We start from the raw sequence: 14212 nt of genomic DNA, 5'->3' as shown, positions 1-14212 counted from the left end.
AAGCGTCTGCCTTTGGCTCAGGTCATAATCCCAGGGTCCTGGGGCCGAGTCCTGCATCAGGCTCCCTGTTCCTTGGAGAACCTGCTTCTCCCTCTGCCTTTCTTTCTCTCCCTCTTATGAATAAATTAATAAGATCTTTAAAAAAAAAAAGTGATACTTCGGTTGTCACAATGTCCACTTTTTGGTTGTACTATTGTACTTTAGTTTTGCAAGATGCTACCTTTGGGAGAAACCGGGTGAATGATACATGGAATTATGGAATTACTTTCTACCTTTTTTTTTTCCTTGCAACTTCCTGTGACTCTCTATTTCCAAATAAAATGGCTGAAAAGAAGAAAATTGAAAATCGGACCTGGAGATAGGCTCTGAAGACACTGTTGCTAGCATGGCTTTGTGCTTTCTGCTACTTTTACAAGTTTCTGTTTGTTCTTTCAAGTGGGAATTCTTTTTGTTTAAATCTTTTTATTTTGAGAGAAAGAGAGGGAAAGAGCACAGGAGATGGGCAGAGGGAGAGAGAGAGAGAGAATCTCAAGCAGTCTCTGTGTTGAGTGCAGAGCCTGCATAGGGCTCGATTTCAAGACCTTGAGATCATGACCTGAGCTGTAATCACAAGTCGGATGCTTAACTGACTGTGCCACCCAGGCGCTGCTCAGGTAGGAATTCTTAATGGGCTAAGTCTGATCGTATAGATCATGGCTGGGACTAGATCACAGGATAAGATCCCCACAGCAACTCCATGATGTACTACCTCGGACTGGTTCCATTTTACACATGAGGAAACTGAGGTTCTGAACCTGCCAGAAGTCAGTACAGCCAGGAAAGGGCAAGACTGACCAGCAAGTCCAGGTCCATCCCAAAGCACAGACCCCAGACGCTGACTCCAGTCCCAATGGCAGATATCGCCGTGAAAGCAATTAGCACAAGTCACAGAGCAAGATGTAACAACGTGGTAAGCACTTAATAAATGGGAGCCATTAACATTATTAGTCAGATAGACCCTGTATTCAAAATTGATATGTCACTCGTCGTCTTAACCAAAGTACTGGGTTAGCCTCTCCTGGGATGTCAGGTGGGCATCAGGTAACCCTGATGTGATGGGATACGGAAGGAACTTCACCTCCACGGTCTTCCTCCCGAAACGTACAGCCCCCTCCAAGCATGAGGGGAGAAAACACCAGACAAGCCCAGACTGAGGGACATTCTGCAAAGGTTGTGGCCAGCGCTCCTCAAAATGGTCAAAGTCATGAAAAACAGGGAAAGGTTGAGAAACTGTCACAGTGGAACCCGAGATGTGACAACTAAGCTTGTGTGAGAACCTGGAAGGGATCCTGGGGCAGAAAAACATTAACGGGAAAACCCATGGACTCTCAGTAAAGGCTGGAGTCTAGTTACTCGTCATGGGCTGATGTTAATTTCTTACTTCCGGCAAATGCACTGTGGTCACATAGGATGTTAATTTCTCTGTGTGAAGAACATACAGAGACTCTGTACTTTGTGCAAATCTAAAATTAGCCTCAAATAAAAAGCTGATTTTAAAAATTGATATGTCATGACTAGAATTAATATATAATAGATAATAATCAACATATTTTAGTACAATTAAAATCCTATTGGCATAAATTACTACATTCCATATCTTGAAACACATCAATGTGTTTAGTATGTTCATAATATAAATCCATATATTTAATATGTGGACCAAATAAGTTCATGTTTTTAATATCTTTGGTAAGAGAAATTCATATGTTATAGTTTTGGTGCTATAAATGGGCATATCTGATACTACCAAACCCGTGAGTGATCATGATCTGTTTCTTGCTGGCAGGAAGCAGTGGGGAAATGGCTTGACAACATTGCCATTTTTTTTTTAAAGATTGATTCATTGATTTTAGAAAGAGAGAGAGAGAGAACATGAGCTGGCGGAGGGACAGAGGGAGAAAAGCAGGCTCCACGCTCAGCACGTAGCCCGACACGGGGTTTGATCTCAACACCTCGTGATCATGACCCCAGCTGAAACCAAGAGTCGGACCGGCTGAGCCATCCAGGCACCCTGGAAACATTGCATTTTTAGAAAAATCTTTCTGGTAGCCAGTGTGGGGGATTGAAGAACCAGAGGTTGAGGCTAGAGGTGGGAGGTAAGAGGCCAGATGGGAGCTGGGTGATGGACTCTGGTCAAATCCCCATTCCCCACCTCAGGTGAAGGAGACCCCTTCTTGTGCCTCAGTTTCCACCTCTGAGGCAGGGGCAGGGAGGCTGGAGGACTCAATGTCCCCAGCAGGGGCTGGCTCCCGGGCTGAACATAAGGTGACCCCTGTTCCAGTTTTTCCTGGACTATCTGGGTTTAACCCTAAAAGTCCCAGACAAACCAGGATAGTGGTCATCTTAGAAGCCTTCCCCCAGGGCCAGGAGTCTCCCAGGGAGAAGAGGAGAGGGAGCTGGAGGGGGAGAGAAAAGGAGGGTCCTACGAGACAGACAATTAACCGGGACATGGCTGAACTCTGGGATCAGGACAATACCCTCGTGCAGAACCAGGGACCCAGGAGCTGGGCTGGGCTAGCATTTACAGAAGGGCAGGCTATGGCATTTGGACAGTATGCGATGTGGGTATTCGAATGCTTGGCGTTTCCTGTGGACCCTGAGGGGGGTCCCGGCAGCCTCACCTGACCAGTGGTAGCGGACCCACTGCTCCTGGGTGATGAGGCCCAGCCTCCCAGCCTCCTGGGCTCCAGAGCGCAGCACAGAGGTCAGTGTGGCCTCTTCGGGCCCACGGGCCTCTGTGGCGCCTAGCGCCTGCAGCAGGTAGGTGGGCGGCACTGAGTTCTCGTCCCTCCGGAAGCGTCGAGCCACCAGCTCCAAGTCCCGTGGCCTGGAGGTCAGCTGGGTTCTCAGAGCTTCCCACTCCTTCTCCTCGATCAGCGTGGGGACTGGACAGGGGCCGTACTGGTCACCTAAGAGGGCCTGGCAGAGAGAGGGGGCACAGGTTCAAATCTTGGCTTGGGTGCTTAGCTCTATGACCCTCAGTGAGAGGTCCTGAGCCCCCAACATGCCACGTTGATGGGTACATTAAGAAGTTCAGGCTAGAGCCTCAGAGCACCTGCGTGTGAAGGTCCCTGAGAGCAAGGGACATCGGACAGGTGCATTTTGAATCTGATCATACCTAAGCATCAAGGAATCTTTTGCTGGGAAAACCCTTCATGGAAACCAAATGATGGGCCCCAAAGATAGCCAACCCTAATCCCTGGCCTCTGTGAACATACCTTATATGGAAAAGGGTTGTGATGGTTATTTTTAGGTGTCAGTTTCCCTGGGATGAGGGAAGCCCAGATCGCTGGTTGAGTATGCTTTCTGAATGCGCCTATGACAGTGTCTCTGGAGTGAGGCGGACGGCCCTCCCCGAGGCAGGGGACACCATCCAATCCCCAAAAGGACCCAAAAAACCAAACCCAAACCAAACCAAACCAAAATGAAAGTGAGGAACGATGAATTCCCTCTCTCTGCTTGAGCTGAGACATACGTGGTCACCCGCGCTTGGCCATCAGCGCTCTGGTTCTCGGTATTTGGGACTCAGGTCAGGACTTGCATCTCCAGTCCCCCGATTATCAGGCCCTATAACTGAATGACACCTGCATTTTGGGTTCTCCAGCTTATAGACAGAAGATGGTGGAACTTCTTGGCCTCCATTAACGATGTGAGCCAATTCCTGTCACAAATCTCCTCTTATGTCTCTCTATAGATCCTCTCAGTTTTCTCTGAAGAACCATGACTAGCACCAAGGTCTTTGCAGATGTGTTTAAGTGAAGAATTTTGAGCTGGGGAGATTATTTTGTATTATTGGAACCCTAAATGCAACCCCAAGGTTCCTTAACAAGAGAAGGGCAGAGGAAGAGAAAAGCTACAGTTTCTCATATGTAGGCACTGGCTTGTCTCAGAAATAAAGCCACGGCAAGAGCTAAGGCCTCCATTGGCCCACCTCAAATCTCATGCTATGATGTGGTCCCCGGGGGCAGGTAGGTCTCAAAGATACAGGGTGGACCCTGCTTTTATTTAGATTTAAGGACTGAGCTGAAGAATAAGACATGAGAAAAGATGCACCGGTCAGAGTGCTTTTCAGACAGAGGGGACAGCACATGCAAAGGTCCTGTGGCAGGAAGTGATTCCAAAGAGCTAGAGCAGGAAAGCAGGGTGAGGGAGGGGCTTGAAGAGGGGGCAGTGGTGAAACATAAAGCCATCCCTGTGTTCGCTTTGGCAGCACATATACTAAAATTGGAACAAAACAGAAGGTCATCCCCGTGGGCAAGATTTTGGGGGACTGGGGGTGATAAGGTCATAAGTATTGTTTTTTTTTTTTTTTTTTTTTTTTTAAGATTCTAGTCTTAATGCTAAGAACCTAGGAGGCTGTCTCTCTGCCCCAACAGAAGATACAAACTAGAATGCTAGAGAATTAGGCTAGAGGAGGTCTAGGACCCCGAGCCTGACATCTTGAGTTTCATCATAAAATGGAAGTAATCACCCTTCCCCTCTTCACTGGCTTGTAGCAGAATATTCTAGGGGTGTGCACTGAGGAAACCTGGATGCACGGAGCCTGTGATGATGGAAGGTTGAACACGAGGCCACTCTCTGGGGGCCTTTCTCAGAGCGTCGGTCTTGGCGCAGTGAGGGAAGTTAGAGAAACCTGCCGACCACAAACCACAGATCTTAGGAGGGAGACAAGGTGGAAAGTGTTCCTGCCTGAGGCACCAGAGCAAGAAGAGAAGAGCTTGAAAGAAAAAGGTCAGGAGCCATCAGGAGCAACTCTCTGGAGACGTTGGAGATGCAGGGGACCCAGGAGAGCCAGAACCTCTAAAGGAAGTCCCTGGGGAGCCGTCCTCTGCTACTCATGCTGCCTAATGACTTATTTACCAGAGAGACGCCTCTCCAAGGGCTGCAGCACAGCTCTGATCTCCACGGGAAGACCCTCCACTCGGAGCCACTGAAGGAGAAGGATGCCGTGACCATCGGGGGACAGAGGGGAGATGCCTGGTTCAAGAACAAAGCAGGAAGCTGGTAGAGGTCAGCCGCAGCCCAAGGAGCCCTTCTGGAAGGACAAGCAAGGTCCCTGGGCCAGTCGGGCCTGGGGGAAGCTCAGAGATCATCATCCTGTCCCCCATGCCACCTGGAAGCTGCGTTGTGCTTTTCACTGCCTGCAATTTGGGTTGCAAAATCGAATTCCTCCTGGAGTTCCTTCCTTCCCCATCGTCCATTTTTCTTTAGAAAATTTCTTTTCTTCCTTTTTTTTTTTTTTTAAACTACAAAATGATCAATCGTCGGGCTCATTTGGAAAACTAAATTGGAAGGTTGGGTGGGTAAGGGAATGCACGAAGGAGATACATAAGGAGGAGGGGAGAGCCCTCCAAACCCTGGGATGCCTTTGAAAGCAATAATAATTGAGGCAGAGGGGTTCAAAAGGCACCAACTTCCAGTTATGAGATAGACAAGGACTAGGGATGTAATGTACCACACGAGGACCACAGTGGACGCCACTGCACGCGTATTTGAAATCTCCTGAGAGTTCTCATCACAAGGAAAAAACCCATCTTTTCCTTTCTCTCTCTCTCTCTCTCTCTCTTTTTTTTTTTTTTGTATCTATAGGAGATGATGGATATTAACTAAACTTACTGTGGTTGTCCTTTCATAACCCAAGTCAGTCGAATCATTAACATTGCTCGTCGGAAACTTAACACGTTGCTGGGTGGCAAAAACATCTCCGTAAAACTGGGAGAAGAAAAAAAAAAAAAAAGCGATGCCAACAGACAAAGAAAAGCGTAGAGCAAAAGACTGAAAAAGGAAGCTTGAGTCTATCGATCGAACTTCACACATAATAAAGAAAGCTTCTCACACATGTTGGTACTTAGTTTCTTCAGGGGCGTCTTATCTCTAAGGTCGCACTAGAACCTTCGGCAGCGCCAAAAGGGTGCCCATCTGTGTCGTCCAATGTGGTGGCCAGTTGCCACATGGGGTTACGAAGCCATTGCGACATGGCTGGTGGGACTGAGGAACTTAAGTCTGAATCCTACTTGATCTTCATTTATCTACATCTAAATTTGCCTCGTGTGCTTTGTGGCTTAGCCAAGGCAATTCAGAAGCCAAGCAGCCCTCACATACTTCTTTTTATTTCCCTAGAAAGCAGCTTTTATAATGGGGATCACTCCTACACTCTCCTTTGTCTCCTGGAGAGGTTCCGGGGGTAGTTTTCTTTTTATTCAGAACTCCTCAAAGCTTCTTTGTGACTAAGGTGTTTTGGGCAAAGATACTTTCCTAACTTTTCCCCTCTATACATTTTTAGGACAGAGGTCAGCAAACTTTTCCTGGGAAAGGTCAGATAACCAATCTTTCCAGCTTTGCAGACCAGGTAGCTTCTGCCACAACTACTCGGGTCTCTGCGTCTAGCTGGAAAGCAGCCGTGGATGATATGTGAATGAAGGAGTGTGGTTGAGTGCCAACTAGCTTATTTACAAAAACAGGCAATGGGCCAGATTTGCCCCAAAGGCTGTAGTTTGCTGACCCCTGCTCAAGGGTTTATGAGCTTGAATGTCATAGTTCTTGGATGTATCTGGAACTTGTGGTGGAGTCAATCAGGACAGTGGAATAGCATTTGCCGATTGTAGCTCAAACCACTAATTGTGGGCTGGGAGGTGTTTTGGGGATGGAGAGGGTGCTGTTGGGGTGGGAAGAGAGAATGCTCTGGAACATGGAAAAACTGGTCCCACCTAGTGTCGGAGGAAGTTTGCCCTGACACAGGCTCTAGACAATGCTACAGAGGTTGCTCTCGACAGTATGAAGCAAATGGAAGAAAAGAATTCCCAACATCCCTATGCTTTTCCAGGATCCCCAAATTCCACACACATGAACTGGATGAGGTGGGAAAGCTAGGAGGGTGGGGTAGGTCCAAAGCAAATTCTAAGATTCCCTTGGGCTTCTACCCCCTGCCCTCCCACTTACTGGTTGCTCCCACTTGACTGTTAATGTCTGGATCCCAGGTAGCTCGGTGGAAAATGAGTACTGTGATCGATTAGCAATGTCTGCCATGGGCAGGCAAGGGAGATTAGGTACTATAGCAGAAATGCCACCCACATCCCTCCACTGATGGGTCTGGCTAGTGGGTAGGAGCCATGTATCGGGGCGGGAATGAGAAGTAAGCACCAATCCATTGCTCCCAAGAGACTCACGACAAAGGCAGGCCCTATGGATGTTTTCCGACACCGGTCGAGCTCCTCCAAGCAGAGTTCTGTGGTCATGTGGTCAGTGGCCTCCGAGCTCCGAATACCCCACCTCAGATCAACAACCTGAAGATTATAAGCGTGGGTATGTCAGGGAGGTGGCAGAATGGGTGATTTTTTTCAGTTCCCTTTGACAAAGGCATAAAGTTTCTTTCAGTAATTTTTTTAAAAAGATTTTATTTATTTATTTGACAGACAGAGATCACAAGTAGGCAGAGAGGCAGGCAGAGAGAGAGGGGGGTGGGAAGCAGGCTCCCTGGTGAGCAGAGAGCCCGCTGCAAGGCTCGATTCCAGGACCCTGGGATCATGACCTGAGCTGAAGGCAGAGGCTTTAACCCACTGAGCCACCCAGGTGCCTGCCCCTCTTTCAGTAATTTTTGACAGTCTCTCCCCAAAGGGGGGCTGTCCAAATTGAAAGAACTAGAATAAAGCCCATAACCCTGGGGTCATCACAAGAAAAACCACGAAAAACATCAGACAGACCCAGATGGGAGGCAATCCTGCAGGATGGCCAGTCAGCCCTCTCCGAGACTGCCAAGGTCATGAGCAACAAGAAAAGACTGTCTCAGCCCACAGGGAACCCCGCAGCATCCCCTGAGCCCCGCTGGGTCCTGGACCACAGAAAGGACACAAAAGGAAGAATGGTGACATCTGAATGAGGCTGGTTCACAGCATCGTACCGATGTCCATTTCTTTTTCTTTTTTTAGATTTATTTAATTTATTTATTTGTGAGAGAGAGAGCGCGTAAGCAGGGGGAGCAGCGGGAAGAGCAGGCAAAGGGAGACACAGACTCCCCACTGAGCAGGGAGCCCGATGTGGGACTCAATCCCAGGACCCTGGGATCACAATCTGAGCTGAAGGCAGACGCCCAATGGACTGAGCCACCCAGGCACCCCCATTTCTTAGTTATGACAAATGTGGCCGATGATGTAAGATGTTCACAATAGGGGGAAAACTGGGTGCAGAACATATGGGAACTCTGGACCGCAGGCTACCTTCCGGTAAGTCTAAATCCGAAATAAAAAGTTAACTTTAAAACAACGTATTAAAAAAACGTTGAAAGAACTTGGCCATATTCAAACTGTTCCTTTCTAAGGGAGGACATGTCCACACTTGTTCTCAGAGCTTTCTTTGCAAAGGAGGGCATTTCGTTTGGCCCAAATCAGACTTGGCAGCGTCTCCCTGGCAACCGCACACTGGTGGTCACTTTCGCCTGCTTGCCTGAGCGCCCCCCACCAACACCCCCAGCAGAACGGCTCAGTTCAGGTAGCAAAGCTCGCGGAAAGCTGGGATAGGGAAGCAGGGAAAGGGAACTCAGAATGTCCCTTTCCTCCCTACATTCTTTTACCTAGAGGGAAAGACCCAGAAATTCCTAAGGAACTGGAACATGGTGATAGCAGCACCCTACTACTGAATGTGGCTGAATGGAGAGCGAGAGAGGGTCAGCACGGGGCTCGGGCCAGAGCCTTGGGCTCTGCGGGCCACCGCCTCCCATCTGTGCATTGAGGATGTTTATGCTGTTTGTCGCATAGCACCTGTGTGGACGTCAAAGGCACGAGCCTCGGTTCTCATATTTTCCTTTTCGGTGCCTCTGCCATTGAGCTGTGTCTCACGATCGATGGCCGGCAGAGTCGGCTTCCCAGCACTGCTTCTTTCTCAGTAATACAGAAACTACGGTGGGTATAATCAAGGGGCCTTTGATGGCGTGGCTTGCTGTCCTACAGGTCAAGGAGTCAGGGTCAACTGAAGCCAATGCTCCAAAGACGCTTTATTGGTTTCCGCATCAAAACGGGCAGGGGGCAACGCCCCACCTCCAGATTGGTGGGAGAGCAATGGGGGCCTCTGTCTGGGGACCGCGGTGACTGTGCCTGGCAGGTACACCACTAGCGCTCCTGAAAAAGGCACATCGCACTTCCGTGTTCACCCCAAACACCCCCCAGTCCTCTTAGACTCCCCTGGAAACTGTCCCAGCGCGGGGAGAGCCAGGAGAGCAGGACAAACCAACAATGAAAGTCAGTTCAGTGGCGTGCCCAAGGCGTGGGGTCCGATGGTGGCCACTCCTAGAGCTCCCACACCTCCCGGGCTCCCCACAGTGCCAGTGCCTGCTATCCCTCCCCCTGCCTTTTTAGAGGACCTTCATCTCCATGCTGCATGGCCAGTGCAGAGCCTCTCTGAGCTAAGTAAGGGTCCCATGTGACAACGTGGGTGGCCCGCCCTCGTCCCCTAATTTCAGGGCAGGGGACGCTGAGGCAGGGAGGAAGCTATTACCTCGAACATCAGCCCGTGCTTTTGGCAGAAGGTTTGCACTTCGGGGAAGGCCGTGCTCTGCAGAGCTTCTCTCTCCGCGTCCATATCTGCAAGGAACAGCACAGAGCGTGTGAGCTGAGAGATCCCAGAACCCTTTCTTGCCCTCACAGCTCTGTTTTTGGCCTCACTTGTCTCCACTATGAGACAAATGAAAAGATACAAACCCTGCGGGCCCTGCGGGGCAAATGAAAAGATACAAAAACCACGAGGTAAACCAGAGAGGGACTTTCCTGGTGTTAGTACTAAAAATCCCACATCCCAGGAAACCCCTCAGTCCCAGCTAGCCCAGATGGTTGGTCAGTCTAGCTTAGGGTTGCCAGATAAAGTAGGGGATGCCCAGCTGAATTCTCGCTTCAGATCCTCGATGAAAGACTTGATAGCATAAGTATATCCCGTTCCATGTCCTATTTTGGACAAGTGTGCAGATTTGATCAGCCCAGCTCAATCTGCATTTCAGATAAAGGACAACTCATCTGTTAGCATAAGTATATCCCATGTCGTGAACTATTTGGGAATTACTTATACTAAAGGATTATTCATTGTTGATCTGAAATGCAAATTTAACGGTGTCTTGGTTTTTGCTGTTTTTTTTTTTTTTTTCCTTTTGCTAATTCTTGCAGCCCTACCTGGGGTAAACCTGGATTCTAAGACCTTTTGCACCACTGACTTCACTTTGTGGCCCAGTGCCAAGTGTTAGGCTATGCTCAGTTCCCCCCCCCCCTTTGTAATTGGGGATGATGCTTCTACTTTGCATGGCTGCAAGCTCCCCACAGTCAAACACCTCTGCTTGTCTTGGTCATGGCTAAATTCTTAGCACTCAACACAGTTGCTTAGAAGTGTTAGTTGGGGACAAGTAAAAGCACGTAGATAGACGTGGAAGAAATGTTCGTCTTCTCCCCCTGCTCAGGGGGAGGGCGTCGGAGGGTACAGGAAAGGATTCCTAAAGCTGTTGGCACAAAGAAGCCATCCAGGCTCTGGGATAGGAGCTGATCAGGCTTCCAGTCTTGGCTGGGCCTCCTCCCCCCGCCCCTCGCATGCCTGTCTAACGCATTCCGCGGGTTATTCACATCCGTTCATAAAGTGTCTGTTAGGAAGTTGCTTTATGCTCAGGACCTTGCTTAACCATCAGGGGCAGGAATTTTGTGAATTCACGTAGCCACTACGAGCAATTGAATCATCGGAACTGAACAACAGAAAAGGCGGAGATGGCAAATAAGCAGAGTGCATCACTTCCTCATTATTTCGTGGTATTTGGCTGTGCGCTCTGTTCTGGAGTTTGGTCCGAGCTGCTGACGTTGGATCAGGGCAGTATTCGTCAAGGTGGGACTGCCATACGTCTCTGCCTGCCTCCTTGTTTGGAAAAGTCTTATCGGCAGCTCGAAATGGACCCTGGCGGAAGGATTTACACCAGGGAAATTGGCAGATGGTACAAACCAGGTATTTTGGTGTTTTTCGTTTTGTATTGTTTAAATTTGAGGGGAACAGGTTAGTAGATGTCTGCTAGCACACTGCCATGCTTAGTCCTTGCCTCACAGGGCTGGCCACCTGCTCGGAGGAGCCAGACATTAGACACACATCCATGACTATCGGTTACGGGGCCCAGGATTTCAAGGGTCCCACAATCTGCTGCAGCCCAGGGTGACTACAGCAGGATCCTGAGGGGAGAACCCTATGAGATGGGAGATGAAGAGGTTGGGGTCATGCAAAGCCTGGAGTCTGGGGGCAGGGGTGGGAGAATGGCTCTCACACTCTTTAAACCTGGTATGTGGTTCCTTCATCCTAAATATTAGTTGCAATATGATCTGTCCCCTCATAGCAATTCTGTCAAGTCAGGCTCTCAGCCTGGCTTATTGAAGAGGACACAGAGGGTCTAGGAGGCTCCCCTTCACCAGTTCCCATGTGGGTCACTGGCCAGGCTGCATTCTTATCCAGGTCTCCTAGAGGACCCTCTGAGCCATGCGCTGGCCACCTGGCCCCTCCCCCGAGAGTACCTGCTGACTCGTCACCCCCCAGCCCTGCCCTGCCCCTTACCCGAGACTGTGGAGCTGATGAAGATGGCCACGCTGCTGGGCAGAGGCGCTGGGAGGGGGCCTGCCTGACCCTGGAGAAGCCGCCGGCGGGTGCCCGGGCTGAGGGGGCCCACACTCATGCTGCCTGTCCAGCTGGATGATACTTCCCCAGGATAGGGCCTGGGACTCAGAGACCTCAGGCCAGAGGCCAGGGGGCCTTCCTGGGAAGGCAGCCAGACTGGGCGATCTGGAGTGGGGTGTCCATCTTATCCCCTCCGTGCCTGAGAGTCCCCGCCACCTCCAGCGCCCCTGGGGAGCTGAAGCAGCTGCTCCCCGCTGTTCTGCTCGGTCTGTGAGCACTCACGGGGGGACATTGGACAGCCGCCTCCCAGCCGAGGCCCCTGGATGTTGGTTCCTCCAGGCACTGGAGACTTTTGCCCCTCAACCAGCCAGCTCCTCACCCCAAGAGCTCAGCAGTCGCTACGGCAACTACCGTTTCCTGGAGCCCAGCGTTGGGGCCTGGGGACCAGCCAGCCTCTGGAACACCTAGGTCCCCTGGGGATCTCTGAAAGTTGAGCCCGGGCCCAGGTGTGCGGAGGGAAGCTATCAGATGCTGGGAGTCGTGCCCATCCTGGTGGGGCGGGGCGGGCCAGAAGGGCAAACACTTAGCAGAAACCCCACTTCTGGCTGTGCTCACTGTCCCCTCCAAAGGTGGTCCAGGCGCTGGGCATCCTATTCTCAACAGGGGAATATTCTTCTTCTTAGGGGACACTTGCAACGTCTGGGGACATTTTGGTTGTCACGACATCAGGGAAGGAGAGCTGCTGGCGTCCAGTGGGTAGAGCCCGTGCACGCTGCTCAGCCCCCTACCATGCACAGGATGGCCCCACCAGAGAGGATTATCTGTCCCCAAATGTCAGCAGTGCCGAGAAACGGAGAAACCAGCTTTCAATCAACTCTAGCCAGATCTCCTTGCCTGCGTGAGGCGTGGAGCCTGAGGCCAACTCTCTTGGATGAGAAGGGAGATTAGCAGATCTCCAGGGGCAGTTGGGGACCTACCCACATCAAACTGAGACGGGCTCTTTGAAATAATCCCCAAACACTGCTTGTGACAACACGAAGAGACCTGGAGGGCATTCTGCTAGGTGAAATAGGCAGGACGGAGAAAGACAAAATTACTGACAGATCTCACTGGTATGCGGAATCAAAAAAAAAAAAAAAAAAAAAAAGGTCATCGAAACAGAAAGTAGAGTGATGGTTGCAGGGGAAAGGGTGTGGGGAGATGGGGAGATGTCAGTCGAAGGTCACCAACTTGCAGTTAAAAGGTGAATAGGACCGACCTAGGAATCTAACACACAGCGTGGGGGTCACAGTTAATAATACCATATTATACGCTTGAGAGTCACTAACAGCATAGATCTCCAAGCTTCTCGCCATGAGAAAGAAATAGAAATGAGGTGTGTTTTGGAAGTGTTCACTAATGCACTGCAGTAATCACAGAGTGAGATAGAAGTGCATCAGATCAGTATTTTGGATACCTTAAACTCACACATACCCGATCATCTGTCAATAAAGCCAGGGAAGAGAAATGAACCCAAACCAGGGCCTCTATGGCCAGGAAATTTTTAAGGTCTCATTATTTGAACTTACTGAAAATACCCAGGTGATCTGAGTTCTGCCCACTCACCTCTCCGTAGTAACGAACCGCAGGAGAAAGAAAGTGTACCTGGGTGTCCACGGGCCTGGTCGGGATGCCATCACTGTCCATCCCTGTCCTGGGGGTCTTAAGCAAGTGACCTCTCTCCGGGGACATCAGCCGTATCGCCTGTGAGTTGGGAGTGAGAACCGCTCAAAGATGGGCTAGGACCAGGAGAGAAAGGCAGTCCCCTCGGGATCCACACATAGGAAGCACGACGGGCCTGAAAGCCAGAATGAATTCCAAACATGCCCGCGATGACCCCCGTGTGAACGAGGCCTTTGGGAATTGGGATGCCAAGTCCTCGCTTTACATACAGGCCCTTGAGAAATGGTCGTATCAGTTCAACCAAACGGCTTGAGCTTTTTTATACCTTTCCTTCTCTGCCTCAACTTCCCTTCCCTGCTTCGTCCACCCAGGAAAAGAGTCTGCTTTTCAGGACCTCCCCGACCACGTGCTCTGATTCAAAGATTCATTAGAAGGACTCACGGAATTCGGGAAAGCTGTTCTCATGGAGATGGTTCGTTATAGTACAAGGACACAGGTGAAGGGTGGCCAAGGAGAGAGGCGTGCAGGGCTGAGTCCTGGAGACACAGGGCTTGGGGCTCTAGTTGTCTCCTCCCAGCAGAGTTGTGTGAGCAGCACTAGATTCTCAGTGTGTGACAACAGGCTCAGAGGATGGTCAAGCAGGGAAGCTCCCGGTGTCTTGGTGTGTCCAGGTTTTTCCTGGGCATTAAGCACACAGACACGGCTGACTTTAGAGTCTAGGCCCCCGGAGCCCGTCCGGAGAGGATTCCACGAGGCCCAAGGTCCCCACCATAAATCACATCGTTAGTGTAGACTCTCGGGTATATTCCGAGGCCCCCAGGTAAACAAACACACTCCGATCAGGCAAGACATTCCAAAAGGGCACATGCTAGGAGCCAGTCAAGGGCCAAACCTT

At 50.3% G+C, this 14212-nt stretch overlaps 1 protein-coding gene across 6 annotated transcripts in view; it reads right to left on the bottom strand.

Annotated features, from left to right (window-relative positions):
- The window catches only part of NWD1 (NACHT and WD repeat domain containing 1), a 61817-nt gene that overhangs the window by 46211 nt on the left and 1394 nt on the right, over positions 1-14212 (bottom strand). The window contains exons 2-7 of one of the 6 annotated variants that reach the window (XM_059389324.1): positions 13759-13995; positions 13261-13398; positions 9526-9611; positions 7206-7322; positions 5656-5751; positions 2661-2958 (exon numbers count right to left, since the gene is read on the bottom strand). In XM_059389324.1, coding sequence (XP_059245307.1) covers positions 2661-2958; positions 5656-5751; positions 7206-7322; positions 9526-9609 — 595 coding nt within the window. In that variant the 5' untranslated portion in view covers positions 9610-9611; positions 13261-13398; positions 13759-13995. Of the gene's footprint in view, positions 1-2660; positions 2959-5655; positions 5752-7205; positions 7323-8792; positions 8976-9525; positions 9615-13260; positions 13399-13758; positions 13996-14212 lie in introns of those variants that run through there. The other 5 variants (XM_059389323.1, XM_059389325.1, XM_059389326.1 and 2 more) reach the window with 5 other exon arrangements.

Source organism: Mustela nigripes, chromosome 2, assembly GCF_022355385.1.
Source record: "Mustela nigripes isolate SB6536 chromosome 2, MUSNIG.SB6536, whole genome shotgun sequence".
NCBI classification, from domain to species: Eukaryota; Metazoa; Chordata; class Mammalia; order Carnivora; family Mustelidae; genus Mustela; species Mustela nigripes.
Note: the sequence above shows the minus strand (reverse complement) of the source record. Positions and strands in the feature narration are given on the sequence as shown.